General features: G+C 46.2%; 2 protein-coding genes and 1 long non-coding RNA gene across 3 annotated transcripts in view; 2 read left to right on the top strand and 1 right to left on the bottom strand.

The window, feature by feature from the left end:
• cdh23 (cadherin-related 23) overlaps positions 1-22,461 on the bottom strand; it is a 159,815-nt gene that overhangs the window by 36,370 nt on the left and 100,984 nt on the right. The window contains exons 20-34 of the mRNA XM_064318147.1: positions 21,012-21,201; positions 20,695-20,840; positions 20,286-20,505; positions 19,742-19,894; positions 19,281-19,394; positions 18,001-18,149; positions 11,252-11,312; positions 10,762-10,910; positions 9,779-9,914; positions 7,446-7,834; positions 6,846-6,947; positions 5,514-5,663; positions 4,942-5,070; positions 4,258-4,386; positions 3,546-3,773 (exon numbers count right to left, since the gene is read on the bottom strand). Of these exons, the coding sequence (XP_064174217.1) occupies positions 3,546-3,773; positions 4,258-4,386; positions 4,942-5,070; positions 5,514-5,663; positions 6,846-6,947; positions 7,446-7,834; positions 9,779-9,914; positions 10,762-10,910; positions 11,252-11,312; positions 18,001-18,149; positions 19,281-19,394; positions 19,742-19,894; positions 20,286-20,505; positions 20,695-20,840; positions 21,012-21,201 (2,445 nt within the window). The remainder of the gene's footprint in view (positions 1-3,545; positions 3,774-4,257; positions 4,387-4,941; positions 5,071-5,513; positions 5,664-6,845; positions 6,948-7,445; positions 7,835-9,778; positions 9,915-10,761; positions 10,911-11,251; positions 11,313-18,000; positions 18,150-19,280; positions 19,395-19,741; positions 19,895-20,285; positions 20,506-20,694; positions 20,841-21,011; positions 21,202-22,461) is intronic.
• On the top strand, positions 69-2,790 carry LOC135244931 (uncharacterized). Its single transcript, XR_010327096.1, has 2 exons — positions 69-1,102; positions 1,139-2,790. It is a non-coding gene; the product is annotated as an uncharacterized LOC135244931 (long non-coding RNA).
• Positions 12,675-17,673, top strand: LOC135245066 (uncharacterized protein C10orf105-like). Its single transcript, XM_064317840.1, has 2 exons — positions 12,675-12,920; positions 15,083-17,673. Exon 2 carries the CDS (start codon positions 15,094-15,096, stop codon positions 15,523-15,525), a length of 432 nt encoding a protein of 143 aa, XP_064173910.1. The 5' UTR covers positions 12,675-12,920; positions 15,083-15,093; the 3' UTR covers positions 15,526-17,673.

The raw sequence follows: 22,461 nt of genomic DNA, 5'->3' as shown, positions 1-22,461 counted from the left end.
ATTCTCAACCGAATTTCCCATTCTCCTAGCATGTGACAGCCCCCCCCCCGCCCTGACTACCCCCCCCCCCACCCCTGCCCCTCATCTGGGCCTGCTCACAAATTTTTATCACTTACACACACAACAAGACAGACAATGTGTTTTTCAAAGGCTTTTGGTCACATTGAGTAGGATTCTTGGCCCTGTTGCTGTTGTATTTCTTAAATAAAGTGTCCCGTGTGCCTTACTCAACTGTCTGTATGTCATTAGCTGAGGTCTGAGCCTTTCACACTGAGCCTGTAAGCACACTGGAATTTTCCTGATTGCAGTTTCCCCTTTTTGCAGGGCTGCTTTTAACAATTCCAGCAAACAACCTGTTTCTGGTTCCTTTTTAAAAATGTCACATTTTACTCTCAGTGTGTCCACATTTATGCGGTTCTGTGTGTGTGTGTGTGTGTGTGTGTGGGTGTGTGGGTGGGTGGGTACATATAGTGTAGCATAGTATACATAGAGTGTTTGCAAGTATCCTTGATTGCTGGGTGATTAAAGACATGTCAGTGTGTGGGTTTTTGTGCACAGGTGTGTGGGTGTAGAGTGAGTATACGCTTGCAGTAATTTGAGTGTGGTCAAGTGAGTAGGCGGAGCTTCCGTTAGTATGTACAGAAAAGGAAAGACAAGAAGGTGATAAATGTTGGCTTCAACTCTTCAGTAACTGATAGAATGCTATCATTTTGCTAAAAGAAATCAGTTGGGCCCTTTTTTAAGATCCAGCATTTTTGTTTTGCAGATCCAATCCCTGAGTCCCCGGACTTCATGCAGGTATAACAAGGAAAGTGGCAAGTTTTCCTCTTCAGGCTTATCTCACCAAAGCTACGTCACCTCTCATGCCTGCCTCAGTATGCTGCTGGGGAGTTCTCTGCACGTGTGGAAAAACCAAAAAAAAAAATCCCCAAAAAACAACCCCCCCCCCCCAAAAAAACCAAAAAAAAAAACTGAAAAACATTTTTCCACTTGCGACAGTGAGTCCAGACCAAAGGGACCCCATCTTCAAAGCTCTCACGTTGCATTGGGGACTGTCATAACTAAGGCACTGTCCAAAGTATCAACACCCATTCATCGATAGGTGCCCATTCCATGTTTCAATACGAGCTGTTCCCAGGAGTCCAGAGGCAGAGGAAAGCCTTGCGCTCATCGTTTGGTTGGGGACGCGAGATGGCCACGGGGCGGAGTCGTACTTCACAGGAAGTGTGTGGCTGACATTCCACGGGTCTCAGATCTTTGCCTCGTGCCATCTGAGCTAAAAGCACACCCCTCGGTGTCTCTAAAGTTCAGGTTTTTTTGCGGTCAGGTATGACTGCAGTGAACGGGCCTGCCATTGTGTATGTGTATGTGGAGGAGTTTCTCAGGTTAGGACTGCCATTCAACTCCAGTATTCTTTTTTAAGTGTCTGCTGGCCAACACAACCCCTTTCCCACACACACACACACACCCAAACTCACACGTACATTAATCTGTTTTGTTTCTCTCCCCTCCCCTGTCTTCTTTTGTCTTTACCTCTATAGATTTCTCAGTCCCTCCCACGTTTTCTCTCCTGCCTTATTTTCTTTCTTTTCATCCTTCGTGCTCTCTCTCACTCACTCCTCAGAGTCTCAGATTTTTAACAGATTCGGCAAAGCGCACTACCTCACCTAAGCTTAACCCCAGTCACACTCTTCCTTAACATTCACTGCCTAGAAGATCATTTTGTCTTCCTTTATCATATGCAGGTCATTGCATTTTGCTCTTAATTCAAATTTCTGTCACTTAAAAAAGCAATGTTGTTTTTATATGTTGATGTTTTATATTTTAATACTTAAAAAATGTGTTAAATGTAGATGTCTTCCCTTTTGAAAAAGTAATATATGTTTTTTTTTAGGGATTTTGCATAAACAATGTAGCTACTGAAAACATTCTGGTCATTGATATATTTTATGACATTTTGCATATGCATGTTAAGACATTCAAATATGTCTCATATCCCTATACTTCACAACTCAAAGTATGTAACTTGTTTAGTAAGGGTTTTCAAATATTTGTGTATATTTATTAAATTGTAAAATTGATCATATTTATAGGTTTCCTGCCCCTAATGGCAGCAAGATGTAATTACACCTTTCTTGTCTGTTGTGCCAAGGTAATACCCTTGACACATGAAGACACCATTTCTGAGGGCTTATCCAAATTGTCATTGACCTTCACTGAAACCGACTACCAGTCTGTCACAATAAGTTGTGATATTCATTGACAATCAGGAGGGATCTAGTGTAGGTGTCTCCTTAAACAATGAGAAGAGTGCTTTAATAAGGTTGGACAGAAGCAGAGATGTTAGTGAGAAATATGCCTTTGACCTGCAGCTAAATGCTGTGGCACTGAATACACTGGCTACCAATGGAGCAATACAAGCCTGAATGTGCATAATAATAGGTGATGTGAAAGCATCTTGGCTGGGTTCAGTGAACTTTGAAGTTACAAGCAAGAATTTTCTTTTTCTCCTTCACAAACCAAGTTGCCAAGTTCAGTGATCACTACAATTAGCCAAAAAGAAATAGTAAAATTAGCCAAAATCTCAAAAATTAGACCAATTGAACAGTGTGTGTATGTGTGTGTGTGTGTGTGTGTGCTCTATCCAATTGTACTGGTCCAGTTAATGACTGAAAAAAAATAGGGAAAAAACCTGCCTATTTCTGTAAAGTCTGTAAAAAAAATTGTAAAAAAAACTTGTTTTTTCTTGTTTCTATTTTCTACAATAAATGTTTTTACAAAGGCAATGCATGCAAATGTTGGGGTCAGAAGTTATTGGTCTGTTTGTGCTGAACAAGGTGGAAAGAGACATTAATGAGCCACTGAAATCACAACACTGTAGAGGGAGACTCTGGAATTCAAGGGTCTTTGCACCACATCCTACCTGGAGAACTGAAGACTTGTATACATACGTGTACATATATGCAGACATGCAAACAAATACTCCCATAAGCCCTTGTGTAGTGACCCAGATCAACAACTACTCATAGGGTGGCAAAGGGAGGCGGGGTTAGCGAGTGAAAAAGGGAAGTAGAGATTCGCTTGAGCTTTGCAGGTTCCTCTTTCAACAAACTGACACCTCTGTCTCTGTGGTTTTCCTGTTTTTCAAATGTTTACCCCCAACCACTTGGCCCCCCATATACTGTTCTAATTCATGTAGCACTTACAGACTAAAATAAGCCAAGATGTACCTGCAAGACTAAAGACTGTCAAAAGAATGCTACGCATGCTATTCCAATGCATAATTTTAATTTCAAGTGTCACTGAGTCAGAATGGTGCTAAGGTACAAGGAAAAGGCTTCATTTAGCGATAGCACAATACATTGTTCATTCTCAGAACTGCTAACTAATTACTAATTACTAAGCTAACTGAAATAAAGTATGGCTAAAGAAAGCGCACATCCAGAAATGTGTTGTGAATATTGAAGGCACGGTTGCCTGTTTATCAGACTGCTTCTTCGTAGCATTTTTACTTTGAATTATTCTGACCGATGGCGTAGTCTCACCGACAGTGGGGGGGTGCCGTCGTCCTCCACGGTAACGTTGAGGCGGTACTGCTGCTGCCGTTCCCGGTCGGGCGGTGACGGCCTGGTCACCATCTCCCCGGTCACGCGGTCCATGCGGAAGGTCAGGTCCTGGTTGCCCCCGGTGATGTAGTAGAAGAGCATGCCGTTGGAGCCAATGTCGCGGTCCGTGGCGACCACGCGCAGGACGGACGTGCCCCCGCCCACATTCTAACGGGGTACACAAAGAGGCGAGCTGAGTCAGGCAGACCCGTCACTGCCACAGACAGAGGATCACTGGTGCAACCATGCAGCCAGAGAGCTTTCCCTGCACTGATGCTACTGAAGCACTTCATTTTAGCTGTTATACAGGCTGAATCACACCGCTATTCAGCACCAACAACATTCCTAAGTGTGAGCACATATCATAACTGCTAGTGTACTGCGGGAAGTAATGCAACAAAGGTTGGTTAATATCTTCAGGTTAAACATTCAAAAGCAGTAGAAATAAGAACAACCTACAGTACTGTAATAAACAGCCAATGTGAATATTGCAGTTACTATGTCAGTACCGTAAATACAACACAAAATACAGACAGCAGTTTAACACAGCCCTGCAGTATGGTGTTATTCTGCCCATAACAATGTGATTCCCCAGGCTTCTTGTGGACTTCCAGACTTTTGTAAGAAGGTGTTTGTAGCACACTCTCCTCACCTCGCTGATACTAATGTTATAGCCAGTCCGGCTCTGGATGATGGGTGGGTTGTCGTTGACGTCCAAGATGTTGATGGTGAGTGAGAGGTCAGTGTAGCGAGGAGGAGAGCCATTGTCCGTCGCTCTCACCTGTGTACATACACACATACACATGCACGCACACGCACGCACACACACGCACGCATGCACGCACGCACACAAACACACAGACACACACACACACACACACATTCATTAATTCAAGCAGGAGCACACATACATTAAAGCTAATTTCCAGTTCTATGCTCTAAATTCAAATTCAAATTCCAGCCCAGTAATACATTGTATTATTTCTTACCATTATAAATGATTTTGTAACAGTCACACTTGCCTTTCTTTTTCTATTTCAACTTTGCAATACTGCGTGAAGTGTTTCTGTAATATGTATATGCTTAGGTGATATGAAAGTATGTTGCTATGGCAATAAAGCGAAGTGGAACTGAAATTAATAATAGAAAGCTAGCTCAAGCTGGGAACACTCATACAGTAAACACAGAAATAATAATAAAGGAAGTAAAATGTGCTGTGCTAGCGTGCCACAGGGAACCCATCACAGGTGCAAACAGAGCAGGGCGATTTGATGAAAGTGAGGGCAAAGGGGTGGGGCTTCTGTAGTCTCCGCCCACGTGCCCCTCCCTCTCTCACCTTCAGCATGTAGCGGTCCACGGTCTCACGGTCCAGGGCGGAGTTGACGTACACCTCCCCGTAGGTGTGGTTGACTGTGCGAATCTCAAACACGTCCTGCATGTTCCCTGCCACCAGGGTGAAGTTCACCTGAGGGAGGGGGGAGCGATGGAGGATGAAGAGAAAGAGAGGATGACAAAAGAGAAACGTGGCGTGAAAACATCAGGGGTTAAGGAAAAAAGGAGATGGGTACAGACCAGGAAAAAATTAGGAGAGCAAAGAGAAGACAAATCACACAGGAAACCTGCACACACCAGGTCACCCTCATTCCTGTCCTCTCTTACGCTGTCTTTTTATCTGTCTGTCTGTCTCTCTCTCTCTCTCAATTCAATTCAGTAATGCTTTATTGGCATGACTGTATAGAAACAATATTGCCGAAGCAATTCACAATGAAACAATTATCAATGACACATAAGACATAATTAATATGAATAAAAAAATATATTTAAAGAGAAAACAAATTCAATAAATAAAATGAAAATAAACAAGTAATAATAATATCTATAGATCTCTCTCTCTCTCTCTCTCCTCACCAGACCATTATTCTCAATGTCCTTGTCTCTTGCCAGCACCACTGCCACTCTTCTCCCGATAGGCGTGTTCTCTGGAATCTCCACTGACAAATCAGATGTGATGTCAAACTGAGGGCTGTTGTCGTTCTCGTCCAGTATAGTGATTGATACCTGTCAAGAGGACCCCAACAGCCAAGGAAAATCACGGCATATAAGCAATGTGAAATCATTAAAAGGTTCTTCCTGATTTGCTGATGTATAACGTATTGTGATATGAAAACTTCAAAATATGATTATTTCAGCCCTACCCAAAAATCATTTATCACATTCAAAGTGATATTTAAAACAGTCATTTAAAATGATGCAATGATAACTTTCACACTGTACACTAACGCTACGTTTACTCCGCTGCATAAAAGTGACCCAATTCCGATTTTTTGCTCACATGTGGCACAGATTGGATATGCACTATGAATGCGTAGACAGGAAAAAGCGCATGGAATCGGACATTTTCAGATCCGTCTGGGGCCACATTCTTATGTGGAAATAAATCTGATCGGAATGGGATATCTGCCAATGCGACTTCCATCTAAACGCACAGATCGGAATTTCCCGGTCATTCAGATTCGCACGCCATTCAAAATGTGATACTCTCATACTTCTTTTCGCATTTGAATGACAGGGAATGTATATCACATGCACAAGCACTCTCTGCTGGTAAGGGAAAATGTTAAAAGGAGTTAAACAGAGGGCTCAGTCCAGTGGTGAAAACGAAAGTTACGTCTGTTTAAGTATATGAGTCAAGAGTCATTAGAGGCCAAAATACAGGGAATGTTTGTTGTGGATCCAAGACACTTTGAAAAGCAACAGTTTGAATTATTATAACCAGGTGGAAGATAGTGGAAGATAGCATCCGGAAGAGACACGTGGTATTGAAATAGATCATATATATATGCAACAGCAGATGTTATCAGTATGCTCAGGAACTCTGATTTAAAACAAATACTGATCATACAGGAAGAGAAAGGCAGGCCTTACCTTCTGCAAATCCATGAGATAAGCAAACAAAATAAAGACACAGGTCTGAGAACAATCAAATCTATTTCCACCAAACAGAATAATTACTGTGTTTTGTCTTGTTCATTGATTTTTTTGCTTATTACAGTACAGCACAGATGAGTTTACTGCAGAGCAGATGGGTGTTCATTGACACAGGCATGATTCTGAACAGGGGGAGGGGCTTGTAGGGGCAGCAGAAGCAGCTGCACAGTTCATATGGGCCATGAGTAAATGAGCGGTTTTAAAGCAAGAGAAGAGACTGGGGGTGGGGTGGCGGGGGTGGTGGGGGGTTACCACAGTTGAGTCTTTCTTGGGCCCTCCATCATCAGCGACGACTGTCAGGGTGTACAGGTCCCCCCTTTCTCTATCCAGCAACCCCGTTACTGTGATGCGCCCCTAAGGGACAGACACACAGAGAGACAGACAAAGGGAGGGATGACAAGAAGATGAGTGTGTATATTTACATATGTGTGCATGCATGCATTTGCGTTTGTACATCCAGTTTAAGAAATTGGCCCCATGAATACAGTATTAATTCTGTCACTGACATGAAAAAACACACCAAAACATAAAAAACAGGAAATACACAAGAAACAGAAGGAAGTACATACTCACATCTACAAACACACACGCACAAGTACGCACACACGCGCGCACACGCACACACAAATTAAATAGAGGAATATAGAACTGAAACATGCCCATTTCAGCAGAAATATGACAATACACAAGCAAACCACAGTTGCAGAAAAACAACTGAACAGACGGACAGGCAGGCGGAGAAACAGATACAACACATATCATATAAAGTGAATATTATGTATTTTACTGGGTATTCTAATGGGACATGAATGTTTCAGCACAGTTTTTTTAGCAGTCAGTGCGATGACTCACGGTGATGCTGTCGATCCTGAAGAGGGCGAGAGCTGCGGGGGAGGTGTCCGGGTCGAAGCGGTAGGACAGCTGGTTCAGGTTATCGGCCGACTGCGCCTGCACCCGCACCACCTCGGTCCCCGTGGCGATGTTCTCGCGCAGCGACACCTCGTAGCCGGGAGCGAAGAAGGCCACGGCCTCGTCCAGCTCGTTGAGCAGGGTGACATAGACCGTGCAGTAGCCCCGGTGGAAGGGCGGGGCCTGGTCCGTCGCCGACACGTTCATCAGGTAGCTGGTCTTGGTCTCGTAGTCCAGGTAGTCCACGGTGGTCACCAGACCCGTGCTCACGTCCACCTCGAACTTCATGTCCGAACCTGAGACCAGGGCGTAGGCCACCGCCCCTCCGTCACCTGCAGAGAGTGAAGAGGAGGGAGAAAAGAGGGAGAGAGGGAGGAAGACAGAGGAAAAGAGGGTCACATGCAGGGAAGAATCTAAAGGTAATACAGACTCTAAGGCACAAAGCACCAGCACAATTCATCAGGTAATGGTTTTGGCTGGGTGGGTTTACACTGGTATCTGGTACAGTACAGAACAGCATAGAAGTATGCACACCCATCAGGTTGTTTGGCCACTAGAGGGCCACCCCCAGACCCAAGTTAACCAAGGAGCACCAAGGTCATCATTTAAAATTAAAAAAAAAAATCATTAACACGTGGGCCTGGAGATGAGGCCTCAGCAGCCCCTGTGTCAGGCTGAGCCGCAGGGGAAAGGGCGCTGTGCCTGCTCCCACACCGGGGCCATGAACCGAGAGGCCGCGCCCACACGCACGCCACACCAGCGCCGACGCCAAACGCCGCCGCCCCCTCCCACTCTGCGGCTCGCAACCCAAAGACGGCCAGGCGGAGCGCTTTGGATTCTATTCTCACTTCCCCACTCCCGACGGGGTTCCCGCATAGCTGTCTCCCCTCAGGTCCGACAGATGTCCCCTGAGACCTCCACCCGACAGACCCCCCCTACACCTCAACAAACTCTTAGAACTTATTTTCCTTCAGGCACATCCCATGGGCGAAGGGGCCAGGGGTTTCTGCGTCAACGATAACTTTCACACATGAGACTCTTCCGAAGGAATTCTTTAGGCATTTTTTGCAAGATTTACAGTGTTGGATCATTTTAGCAATACGGTGTTTTTGTCATGCTAGCCGACAGATAAATACAGCTGCAATAAATATTGAGGGATTTGTGAGATATCTCACTTATTGCTTTGTGTGACTTCAATGAAAAGGTTGTTTTTGTTTGCATGTGTTTTTCATAAGTGGAGTTTCAACTTTTTTCCTGCTTTCTAAGTATATATGGTATGCGGGGAATACATATCAATAGAAAACCCAAAAAGTCACAATTTTGAGGGTGATTTACGGAGACTTTGCAAACTGTTCAGCTGATTATTCTTTCATAATTGGGGAAGACATAGCTCTGACAATTTACGAAAACCGCTACATATAATTATAGATTCAAAAAATACTTCTGAAACTAGAAGGGTCTTTTTTATGTATAATGTAGAAAAAGCCTTTGATAGAACTGATTTTTTACTTTATACCATGAAAGAAAAACCTTGGAGATTCCTTGTTGAGTTATATTAGAACATTATATAGAGCTCCTAAAGCAGAAATTGCTATGAATGACATCGTATTGAAATTTTTTTTATTGGCTCGAGGCGCCAGACAGGGCTGTCGCCATTTCCTTTATCTTTGCGTTGGCAACTGAGCCGCTAGCAACAGACATCTGAGTCAGCGCCAACATGGCTTATCAGACGTTTAAAGTATCACCTTATGCCGATGACCCATCATTATATTTGTCTGACCCTGATAAGTCCGCCTTTCACGCCTAAGATAACGCAAGATTGTCAGGCTACAAGCTGCAGTTTGAGAAAAGTGAGATTATGCCTTTAAGTAATTGCCAGCAAATGCCATTACCCTGGCATTCAAATATTTAGGAATTCACATAACTAATGACTTAGATAAAATGTATAATTTAAAATTCTCTTCTCTTATAGAGAATCCCAAAGCTGATCTTCCAAAATGTAATACTTTGGCATCTTTAATAGGGAGAATTTATGTTATCTATTTCAATGAACCCCTCTGAGATTTCCCTCTAAACTGTTCACCATGATAGATCAACTGATATCCTTGGTGGAATGAATTACTTGGACGAATTACGGAAGTGAGGAAAACAGCGTGATGAAGGTCTAGCGACTGACTGGGCTGAGGTCAGGAAGTGGTGGCAGGCTTTGTGAACCCTCTCTGTCTGAAATGAGGCTGGGAAACACAGCGAACCAGCCCCGCGCTGGGAGGGAGTACCGGTGTCCGGGTCGGTGGCCCTGACCACGATCACGGAGGTGCCGATGCCGGCCGTCTCGCGCAGCCCCAGGCGGTTGTACTGCTGCTGGGTAAAGACCGGAGCCGCGTCGTTAGCATCCTCCACGTACACGATCACCTGGGGGAGGAGAGACACAGGTGCATCAGCAGTGTGCTTTCAGGTGTACATGAGCACCCTCACACACCTGTGTGTACATGAGCACCCTACACGGTCACCCTCACACACCTGTGTGTACACGAGCACCCTACATGAGCACCCTCACACACCTGTGTGTACACGAGCACCCACACACACTGGTGCATCTGCAGTGTGCTTTCAGGTGTACATGAGCACCCTCACACATCTGTGTGTACACGAGCACCCTACACGGTCACCCTCACACACCTGTGTGTACACGAGCACCCTACATGAGCACCCTCACACACTGGTGTGTACACGAGCACCCACACATACCTGTGTATACATGAGCACCCTCACATACCTGTGTATACATGAGCACCCTACACAGGCACCCTCACACACCTGTGTGTACACGAGCACCCTACACAGGCACCCTCACACACCTGTGTGGACATGTGCACCCTTATACACCTGTGTGTACACGGGCATCCTCACACACCTGTGTGTACACGAGCACCCTACACGTGCACACTCACACACCTGTGTGTACATGGGATCTCACATTGGGCCCCAGAACCTTAGGAAAATGTGTTCTAATTATATTTGAGGGCCCATCCTTGTACCTTACTGAACCCGTGTTCAGCAGTTGTCTACGATCATGAAAATGCACTTTTGTACGTCGCTTTGGATAAAAGCGTCTGCCAAATGAATGTAATGTAATGTAATGTAATGTGACTTGGAATGCTAACTTCCACCCCCCCCCCCTTACAGCGCCCATGGAAACACATATTCTGCCTCACATGGCCTGCCCACCCTGCACCTCCTCTCCCCTCCACTCCCTTACCCTGACGGAGCTCCTCATGCTGCCCTCGTCCCTGTTGTAGGCCTCCACCTCCAGAAGGTGGGAGCTGCTGGTCTCCCGGTCCAGGGCCCTCTGTCCCCGGGTCACCACACCGGTCTGCTGGTCGATGCTGAACTGACGGTTGCTGTCCCCTGTGGCACAGGGACAAAGCCTCGCTCAATACCGCCTTCAAGCCTCAGGACAACCTGAGCTTCACTTCTGCAGGCCATTAGTCGCTCACGAGCTGATTATGCAGCGATTAGTCAATTTCACTTTAAAACACATTCTGGAAACCAGGCAGTAATAGTAATAATGTAAAGAGCCATAACACATTTCACTGAGAGACAGCGGCTGTTGCGCTACAGAGGGGAAAGATGAAGCATTGAACTGATAAAACTTTAAATGTACAGAGACCAATGACAGAAATACAGAGTCATTTGCATGCATTCATGTCTTTGTGTACAGGAAGCACAGGAAGCACAGGAAGCCTCACCAGACAAGATCCTGTACAGAACTCTACCATTATCCCCCTGGTCTGCATCTGTGGCCTGCACCTGCAGAGACAGAGAGCAAATAAAGCAAATTAAAATTGAAACTGAAATTGAGAGAGAGAGCGACTCATACATATAAACACACACTCGCATGCGCACACACACACATACACACATACACCCATACCCACGCACGCACAAAAACACACACACACACACATACACATCCTGGCATGACTGACAGCTCCGACTGTGAGTCCGCCCTTTCCTTCTTTCCAAAAAGCGGTGCCGTTTCCATGGCGCCGCCTCTCAGTGACCCATGGCAACTCCACCACAAAGGAGAACTTTTTTGTGACCATGGTTATGGTGGATGAGCGGGACAAAGACACATCAAATCCCCCCTCCCCCCCTCCCAGGCCCCTCCCCCCAGCTGCCCCCCTCCTCTTCAGCTCTTTCACTGCAACCTGGAAACATGTTTGACTCTCATACACTGACCCCGCCAGTCCTGATCAGGCCCTGTGAGGATGTGAGTCTGCCTCTGTCCTCTGCCCACAGCCTCTCCTCCATAATATAAGGTCTGCATGGCTACTGTCTCTCACGAGTGTATGAACGTGTGAGTGTGTGTATGTGTGAGTGTCCATTTGTGAGTGTGCGTATGTGTGAGTGTCTATTTGTGAGTGTGTGAGAGAGAGAGAGAGAGAGAGAGAGAGAGAGAGGGAGAGAGTATGTAGGGAATCAGTGTATGTGGCTCTTAATTAAAGGCATATTTCATTCACAGACCCCTATTTATTTTCAGTTACAAACATAGATAAAAAAGTATAGAACACACATTTACAAACTCTGGGATAACTCTCCACATATAAATCAGGATACCATTGTATTTTCAACAGAATCACTAAACAAAAACATATCCAATAGACAGTGGTTCAGAGCAAAGAAGCATGTAGACCATTTCTGATTAAATAAATCAATGTGCACCCATAGTAACTGTACAGAGTACCCAAAAATAAAGGCAGTTTTGTGGTGCCAACAACATTTCAAATACTTTTTAATTCTTACGAGAATTAGAGATAGGGCTGCAGCTTTGAGTCATTCGCTCATTGCCTTTAACACACGCTCTCACGCACAGACACAAACACAGATAGACAGACACACAAACACTCAGGCACAAACACACACACACACACACATTAAAGAGGGGCCCTACTATACTCTCATTAACTTGAGAAAGAGACTTGGATGGTGAGGTGGGGGTGGGACAGAAAGAGAGGAGAGGGGAGAAAGTGGTGGGGCGGGGGGGTGGGGGGTAAGACTTTAGTGATGAAAGGGGTATACAAACCAGACTATACCATTTTAAATACCAAAGGGGAGCCTCATACCGAAAGAAAACCCAAATTATAATGAAAATAATGAGCTGTAATGAGCAATAATGAGATATTAGTAATGAAACATCAGCTGAAGAGTCAGTTCTCCATCCCCTTTCTGTATGAACTCCTGAATATTTGTCCAAACAAACTGAAAAATAATTAGGAGGATAATCCCAGTCCCACTGCCCCCTCTACCTCTTTTCTTTTCATTTCTCTCTTTCTCTGAAAAGTGTGAGGGGCGAAGGATTGAGGGATTGAGAAGAAGAAAAGAAGGACAGATACACTCATGCTGAAGCAAAAGAAGGTAAAGGCCATAGCACTAATGCAAACGTGTGTGTGTGAGTGTGAGTGTGTGTGTGTTTGTGTGTGGGTGCGTGTGAATGTGTGAGCAGAAAGATAGCTTACGTGTCTCTGTGTGAGAGTATTTGTGAGTGTGTGTGTGTGTGTGTGTGTGTGTGTCTACGCATGCATATCTGTGTGCGTGTGTGTGTGCGCACATATGTGAAAGCATGTGTGCTCATGATCCTGTGGGTTTAACTGCATAGTTAATTGCTAGTCATTGTTTCCAGGTTATGTCAAGCATTCCGCAAGTAATTCCAATAAAGTGTGTTGAAGTTTGAAATGTTCAATTTTGCGAGAGAGAGGGAGAGATAGAGAGAGAAAGACCGTGCTTGTGTAAGGATTTGTAGCTGTGGTCAACTAATCATCTCAAATATATTTAAAGAAAAATAATGACGGGCAAAAGGGATGAAAATTTGATTGCATTCCGTTTTGACTTCTGTGTGCCAGAATTCGTGGCGCTTACGTAGAATGTAGCGCACAAGCCATTCCAAGAACTGAACATAACTGAGTTTTCACACAAAAGAAACAGAAGGAAATTAAGAGAAAGAGGAAGGACATTTTAAGCAAAAGATAGACATGAAGGTCAGAGAGAAAGAGAACAAGACAGAGACAGGAGAGGACGTCAGAAGAAGGGAGATGTTATTCACTGGTCATTTACCTCTCAGAAGTTATTGAGCTGAGTGGGAATGAACATGGTCATGCAGCGAGAAGCTGACTGTAAGAAGGAGGAGGGAAGAGGGAAGGGAGACAGTTTGTTGTGTTGATGTGTATGCGTGCATGTGCCTGTGATGTCAAATTTACATTTGTGATAGATAGGCAAAACTAGCTGGCATGTGTCTGTATTTGTGGATTTGAATATGGGAGAAAAGAACATTTTTTAACTGCAAAAGTGAGTAAATAATGTTGTGTTTGTGTATGTTGGGTAGGTAACAGCAATCAACAGCAATGATCTGGGGCTCTAACAAGCAATCTTGTTCAAGTGGCCTTTTTGCAACATTTCTGACATTTTGTCTTAAAAAATAATTTCACGTCCCAATGTGCTTTTCCCTAAACCGATATGCCCCATTTTGTTTCTGCTGAATTAGACACGATGACATTTACAAATGTTTCTGTGCCGGGGGGCCAAAGGGGGCTGCTTGTTTTGATGACTGGACGTGGGTGTGCACTGAGGAGGGGGCTCATATGGGGGGGGGAGGTGCTGGTACTGGTGTGGGGGCTGTTTTAATAAATCCGCTTTGTAAAATACAGTGGAAACCCTTTCAAGCGTGGTGCCATGTTTGATCATTTATTTAATAGAAATATAATTGCTTAAAGGCCAATGTGTGTGTGTGTGTGTGTGTGTGTGTGTGTGCGTTCGTGTATCAAAACAAACTCTTGCTAAGTCCTCAAATCATTAACAGTTGAATGCTGAACCTAATAACCTCCGAAAATCACCCTGACTCAGCCATTGGCTTGGCCAATGAGCCACGAGTTCCCTTAACAAGCCCGCCGCCCATGCAGGCGAGGCTGTCTGATGGCAAATGGCTGCCCTGAGGTGGGTCTGCCATGCTGCTCGGCACGTTCAGCTTCCACAGTCACAATTACCCAAAGCCCACGCAAAGACGTTCCCTTCATGTGAAAGGACAGCAGAACAGAAACAAACAACAACAACAAAAAAGGCCTCAGCTTTCAGTCCGTATGAGGGTCAAACCTTTTAACTTGTCAGTACCAGCACACGGACCACACGTGGAGGAGGTGAGAGGGCTTAGCGCCTGCAGTCCAGCAGCCATACGAGGCTCGTGCTATAGGCCCAGACAGCAGAGCACTCTGTGACAGCTGGGAGACTGGGCACCTCAGCCAAAAGGGTGAGCCAGCTAGTGCAGGTTCATGAAGTATACAGGCAGCCATGATGCGTGGATTTGTGAGTGGGTGTGTGTCGTCGTATCTGCGTATCTGAGTACACTCACCATGTGAGTGTGCGTGTGTGTGTGTGTGTGCGTGTACGTGTCACTTCAGGTTACAAACATACAAGGTGAGAGAGAGAGAGAAGAGAGAGAGAGAGAGAGAGAGAGAGAGAGAGAGAGAGAGAGAGAGAAAGTGAGAGAGCAAGCCCGCTGATCTAAACCCACTGTTCTGTTCCTCCAGATCCAGCAGAGATGAATAGCACAGCTTCCTTCAACATCACAGCATCCCTGCTCACCAATATCTCCAGCACCCCCAGCCCCGCCCCGCTCCCGTCCCTGCCCCCGCCTGTCCTGCCAGCGCCCCTCCCCACCATCATCGTCGTGCTCTGCCTCTTCCTGCTCTTCGCCGGCTGCACAACCTTCCTGGCCATCTGCAGACCGTCCGCGAGGTCAGGAGACTCCGAGGGGCGGTGTGGCCCCAGCGACCCCCTGCCCTGCAGCCCCGCCCTCTCCAGCGAGCCCCAGCTGCGGCTATGGAAGCGGCTGGGCTCGGTGCGCCGCTCCTTCACGTCCTCTTTCAGGCGGCCTCCCCAGCGCAGGACAGACCACGGCGCCTCCTCCCCCACCCCCCTTCCACCACACCTCACCGTGCCCTGCCTCTTCGACCACGCCACCGAGATCTGACCACAATCTGACTGAACGACCACGCCACCAAAAATCTGACCTTTCATACCATAGAGATATGATCCCACCCTGGCACAGCCATGCTTTCAACTAATCACTCCCCTGGGATTAGTCCACACCCACACCCCATGGCTGCAGGAATGAATGTAACCCAGCGATCCTGTCCTGCTTGTACAACCACACACACACACACACACACAGACACACAGACACACAGACACGCACACACACACACCCAGGCACACACACATGCACCCACATATGCACACACACACACACGCACGCACACACACACACACACACACACACCCAGGCACACACACATGCACCCACATATGCACACACACACACACACACACGCACCCACACACACACACACACACACACAGGCACACACACACACATGCGCACACACACATCTCAGCCCTGTTTGTTGCGGGATTTTAGGCGTTAGAGTATGTGAGCAGACATGATGTGAACCCGTCCCTTAAGCCCCCAGCTCCTTCACCCCAGCATGTCACGGAGAGTCAGCTTCAGCCCTTAAGTGCGTAAAACTGGCGAGGGAGCTCCTCGACCCAGAGGCTCCTGCTCGTTACTGTTCACTTCTCGTCTGTTCGAGTTCAGTTTAACAGCAGAGCTTGATGGAAAGAGGGATTCCATAGCCGGATCTGCACCTCCATTTATTGTTGCTTGGCCAAAAAAACACACCCTCCCCAGGAAGGGCACAAAAAATCAGCACGAAGAGAAAAAAACTTCTGTGGTTAGCAGATGGGAGAGGGTGCTGATGGGAGATGAAGTTAACCTCCCATGACCACTGTACTGAAATGTGCAGTGTTTTTCCTACTGACCCACAAGCCCTGCTTCCTTGTAGATAGAGATATTGGCAGCACTTACGGCTGTGTGGTATTTCAGCCATTTGTGTTGGTCGTAGTGACACTAGTTGATCAAATAAAACTAATTCAAATGAAGCATTCTGAATGTGTGTGCCTGTGTGGGTGTGTGTGCTTGTATGTGTGTCTGTAATAGCGTGTGTGCACGCTAGTATATGTGTGTGTGTGTGCGTGTGTGTGTGTGTGCGAAACAGCCGGTTCAGAGCGCCCAGATGTGCCAGGCTTTCCTATGCAGGGATCAGAGTGGCACAGACTATACAGTAGCATGTAAGAACGCTCCAAGCACAGGGGCCCTGTGCCCTGTGAGAGGAGATGCCGTGATGCCACAGAGGGACCTATTGTGAATATAGTCTGTTTCTTTATTTTATTCTGAAAATATTCCAGTTTAGTGGTTTGTGTCTTGTGTTCAATTTGATCGACATAAGGACAAGACAGGAAGTGAGAGAGCAGAAACAGAGCCGCGTGACTCATTTCCTCTTGTACACAGTGTCATGGCAAGTTCTTTGTTCCACAGGTGATTGTTCCATTGTCATTGGTTGACTGGTTGACTGATCGCCATGGTTACCCAGCTATTACGTCTGGCGAAAGTGCAGCATCATCAACGCAGTACCTTACATAGCAACCACCGGCTGGAGACGCCCGGACCAACTACAACAAGGTCTCCTGTTAGTTCATAAGCAATCTAATCACTTTAAGAATGAGCCTAAACTAATCAAAAGTGCTGAAGTGGTGTACAATGCATACCACTTTAATGGCGTTCACTTCTTTTCTTCTCATTGACATTTTCACCAAACTGAAACACTCTATTTACAGAGCTAAGGTGACATTAGATATTGTCAGCTGGTTGGTACACAGTAATATTAGTCAGTAGTTATTGAACACAAAATAAACAGAGTAAAATACAACTTTTCTGGTCATTAGTCTAAGTATCCAGAGTGGACGAAACCCTTTTGACAGGAGAGGTACGTGTGTCTCAGACCAGCCGCACCACTTTCACATCATATCAGCGAAAGAAGCACTGAATGATGTTATAAAGGGGACACCTGATCTGTTCTCTGCCAGTTTTTTTGTCAGTCTGCTGTGAAATAAAGTGAATGCATCTCTGTGTGAAATTAGATATTCTCTCTCATACACCTGCTATATATGTAGTCACATACACACACATGCTCTCATAGACCTTATTTCCAGGCGCTCCTTCTTTGTTTAAGCATAAATGATTTGATGATTTTATGTAATAATAAAAAACATTGGGATTCAACTGTTTGTTCAATAACAATATTATTTATGTATGTTTATGTGTGTGTGTGTGTGAGTGTGTGTGTGTGTATTTGTGTGTGTGAGTGAGTGTGTGTTTGTGTGTGAGAGTGTGTGTGAGTGTGGTGCAGTGCGTGCGTGGTGGTGTGTGTGTGAGTGTGTGTGTGTGTGTGTGTGTGTGTGAGTGTGTGTGTGTGTGAGTGTGTGTGTGCGTGCGTGCGTGTGTGTGTGTGTGTGTGTGTGTGTGTGTGTGTGTGTGTGTGTGTGAGTGTGTGTGCGTGTGTGAGTGTGTGTGTGTGTGTGTGAGTGTGTATTACTGTACGTAGAGTACCTGTAGAATGCTAGCACCTATGGGCGCACTCTCCAGGATGCTGGTCTCATAGCTGTTTTGCAGGAAAATAGGACGGTTGTCATTGACGTCCAGCACCTCTATGTACACTGTGGCTGTCCCTGTCCTCCTGCTGCCTGCAGGGCCGTTATCTGTGGATGGGTGGACAGACAGACAGACAGACACAGACAGCAGGACACAGGTTTGGACAGAAAAGGAGAATGAATTCACTGAGACACATCCAAAGAATGAGGTCTGTATGTCCATGTAAAAATTGCCTTTTTTGAAGTCTAATATTTATCTGCATTATGTATTTCTAAAATATTTGACAAAGCTAGTACGTTCTTGCTTGAAGTAAGCTGTGTGAAATATTTTTCCTTCTCTCAAGCACCACACCACAGTCATATGCTTAAATGACATTTGTTTCACTCTGATACTGTTCACATCAGTTTAAAGGGAGACATTATGATGCTGGGGGTATGATTCATATACAAATGAGACATGGCATTCCGTCGACAGTAGATAAGAAAATTTTACAATTATATCATCATAAATTGCACATGAAGTATTTCTATTACCATACACACACGATACACTAAATCCAAGCCTTGGCCAGCCAGAGCTTGATATGGAGCTAGAATGTCAGTATGAAATGCTGAACTTATTAAATTCATAAACAGATTATGATATCCCACATCCACGCATCTCTCTGAGTTTCTCCATTTATCAGTAATGACAGACTTTCCACATTTCAGCAGTACAGAGATCAACAGCGGACTTACTCAACAGACACCGCAAAAACAGGAAACCACGCACTTCTCCTTTTTCTTTGTTTTGTAAGGCAATGGGGAAGAGCACAAAGAATCTCTGCCATTGCCGCACGTCTGCATGCATCACCTCTGCCTTACCATTTTGCACTGTTTTTTTTTCATTTAATAAATCAATATAGTTATAGTAATAACAGGCTTCTCAACGTAAATAGCCAGACGCAGACAAGAGTCGTCTATCTTTGAACACAGGACCACACATCAGCCACACGTGCACAAACACACAGAGAAATCACCACAGTGCGCACATACACACTTGCACTTTCACTGCACTTCCAGACAGACTCACGCATTTGCCCGAATACACACACACAAAACATATACATGAGTGTGCGCACACACACACACTCGCACACACACACACGCACATGCACACACTCGCACACACACACACACACACGCACACACGCACACGCACACACACAGGCACAGACACACATCCGCCAGCTGACTCACCGATAGCCTCAATAAGCAGGGTGTAGGCAGCCTGGGTCTCCCGGTCGAGCCCCACCACAGTACGCACAACTCCGGTGCGGAACCCCACACTGAACTTCCCATCCTGATTCCCATCTGCAGGTGGGGGGAAGGCAGGGAGAACAGACCGCGGGCACAATTTTATATGCTTACATTACACCTTTATACCTGTGTGTATACACATGCGCTCGTGTTTTACAGTACACAGTATAGCTATGCATTCATTTCATATTGCCAATTGCCGCTTTTGAAACTATTTGCTCACAATCCGAGGGAGACATGACTGCGCAGAAAGCAGACTAATCATCCCCTGAGATCTGCGCAGAGAATGTAACTAAATACATCAGCGTGGCTGTGCAGTGCTGTCCTCAGCGTGCACGCCCAACAACCGCTGTCTGACCCGATCCCGACCGCTGTCTGACCCCTGACCTTTGACCTCTCACCTGTGATGAAGTAGCTGAGCTCGGCGTTCAGCCCGGCATCGCTGTCGGAGCAGTTGAGACGCATCACCACAGAGTCACGCGGGACGCTCTCGTGCAGAGACATGTTGTACACTTTGGGGAAGAAAGTGGGGGTGCCGTCGTTCACGTCCAGAACTGTCAGACAGACAGATGAGCAGACAGACAGGTTAAGCCAATGCAGAATCAAACTGCATTTGTAAACATGTCACAGCGTACTGTTTACAAAGACCTTGCACATGATGTGGGTAATAAAAACCCAATTATGACAATGAAATACTAACTCAAAAAATTTCCATAAGGTAATTAATCTATGCCACACACAGCATCAGTGGAGAATCTAAAAGTGTAAGTACTTGCATCTGTGGAAAATCTAAGTGTAAATTCCATTTGACCACTAGATGGCAGATAATAACAGAGTCTTTGAAATTTTTCTTTAAACTTCCAGGCAAGTTTTTCCTGGAAAAGTTGTTCACTCCCAACAGTGAGGTTTTCCCCTTTCTTAGATAAAGGGTGGGTCCACACACACCTGTGACAGTTAGGGTGCTGGTGGAAGTGCGTGGGAACTGGCCGGCATCATACGCCACCACCCTGAGCAGGTACTGGCTGATCTCTTCACGGTCCAGCGTGGCTGTAGAAACCAGGATTCCCGTGGAGGTGTTCAGGGCAAAGTTGAGGCGCGGCATCCCCATCTGCAGAACCATGGTCACCCTACCGTTCTCATCCTCATCTGGGTCTGACACCTGGACCTGGGGGAGGGAGTCATCTGGCTACATACAGTGCACCTGCTCAGCTCACCATAACGACCTCTCTCTCACGCACACAGACAGACACGCACACACACATACACATGCACACAAACCACCACACACACAGACGCAAATATGCCTTCTCCACCCATTACCGATGAAAAAACAAAATACCAATCAAGCGCTTACCCTAAAGACAGAAGAGCCAATGGGAAGGCCCTCTGGAACCTCTGCGATGAAGGGCAGGTTGAGGAAGGTGGGGTCGTTGTCGTTGAGGTCCAGCAGGTTTACGTACACCGTGGTGCTGACTGAGGACTGCAAGGGCGGCGTTCCACCTAATGGGGGCGCCAGAGGAAGGAATAAGCTGTTGCCCACTGCCAGCTATTCAAAAAATGTTATAGAGCATACACAGGCCAAAACGAACCTTAGCACAAAACACATTTTAACACAACGTTAGGCAGCAGGCAGACACAGAGACAGACAGACGGACGCAGGGCCAGACTCACGGTCAGTGGCAGACACTATGATGGTTCTCATGAGCAGCGTGTCTTTGGTGTTGGGGCTCTCCCGGTCCAGCACCACTCCGCTGGTGCGGATCTTGCCCGTGCTGCTGTTGATGTTGTAGAAGGGGTTCGCCGGGCTGATGCGGTACACGACCGTGCCGTTCTCCCCGTTGTCCGGGTCCACCGCCAGAACCTGCGGAGAAGAGGGGAGGTGAAAGGAGGAGAGGAAAAGCAGATGGGAGAGAAACACAAGATGAAGAGGAGAGAGTAGGAAGAGTAGAAAAGGGACAGAGGTAGGGTTGAATGTGACAAGATGGAGGGGAAGGGGAGATCAGAAAGAAGAGGAAAAAATAATGTGGGAGTAAAAAAGGACAAGAGGAGAGGAAATAAGGAAAGAGATGGAGAAAGCAGAAGGAGGTAGAAACACCACATTTTTGCATCAGGTGAAGTCAGTTGAAGCACACACAGACACACTGTCCCCCTACTGGTGTAAAGTGAGCATCGCATGGTAGTTCCCTGCCACTGTCCTCAAACTGAAAGAAAAGGTGAGACGGCAGGGAAAGTGTTGGCCTGTCTCTCTCTCAGCTGACCTGCATGGTGAGTGATTTATGAACTGAGCAGGAGAGAAGGCCAGAACAGTGTGTTTTAAAAGAGAGCTCATTAAGTATTCTGACCGCTGACAAAGAAACGCTGAAAACAGGTTAATTGGTCATTAGAGGAAGAGAGCTTTTTCAGGTATTTAATTATTCAGAGGAAAGGCAGACATGTCTGCATCTCATTGATTAGAAAAAACAGAGGGAGCGAGGGAGAGAGAGAGAAATAGTTCATGCGTAAAGGTAATTGTGGAAAATGCATTTTATGATAGTTTTTCTACCTCGCTTGACAAGCTATGTTTGTGCTACTGTATTAGCCTGCGTATGAGAACATACTGGACCATACTGTTTGAATGTGATACTCTGGCTGCTACAGTTAGGTCTTGAAAACTACAGAGGCTATAGAGATGGGAAATGGGGTTTTACCGTTAACAAAGAACGCAGTATGATGGAGTGTGACGGAAACATCTGGAGCCGTTATGGAGTGCGTGTTCAGGGCAGTTCAAACATATTAACAGGACTGCTGGGTGGTCAGTCCTGTTGAGGAGCTGTTCTAGCACAGGATGGTCCTGGTATCAAACTGTCTGTGTCTGTGTCAGCTGCAGCTGGTAGGGTGACACATACTGAGCTGCAGAACCACCCAGGAAGGGAGGAAGGGATTTGGTTAGCCGGGCCTACCATGTCTCCCACTGACTTTGGGAGAGCTCAGCCTGTGGAGTGCAGTGGGAACGGGAGCAGTGGCTTTGACAATACTCTCGCAAGCGCTTGTCTGCGCGCTCCAGGATCGGCAGCGTAGGCTACAGTAATGAGCAGGGCCCGGCGGACATGACTGGGCATTCCGAATCGGGATTAAACGCAGA

Source organism: Anguilla rostrata, chromosome 18 (genome assembly GCF_018555375.3).
Source record: "Anguilla rostrata isolate EN2019 chromosome 18, ASM1855537v3, whole genome shotgun sequence".
NCBI classification, from domain to species: domain Eukaryota; kingdom Metazoa; phylum Chordata; class Actinopteri; order Anguilliformes; family Anguillidae; genus Anguilla; species Anguilla rostrata.
The sequence above is the reverse complement of the archived record's forward strand: the minus strand, read 5'-3'. Positions and strand labels throughout refer to the sequence as shown.

Bases quoted from the DNA above. Each gene is read 5' to 3' on its own strand.
- LOC135245066 (XM_064317840.1), top strand. From the start codon at position 15,094: ATGAATAGCACAGCTTCCTTCAACATCACAGCATCCCTGCTCACCAAT.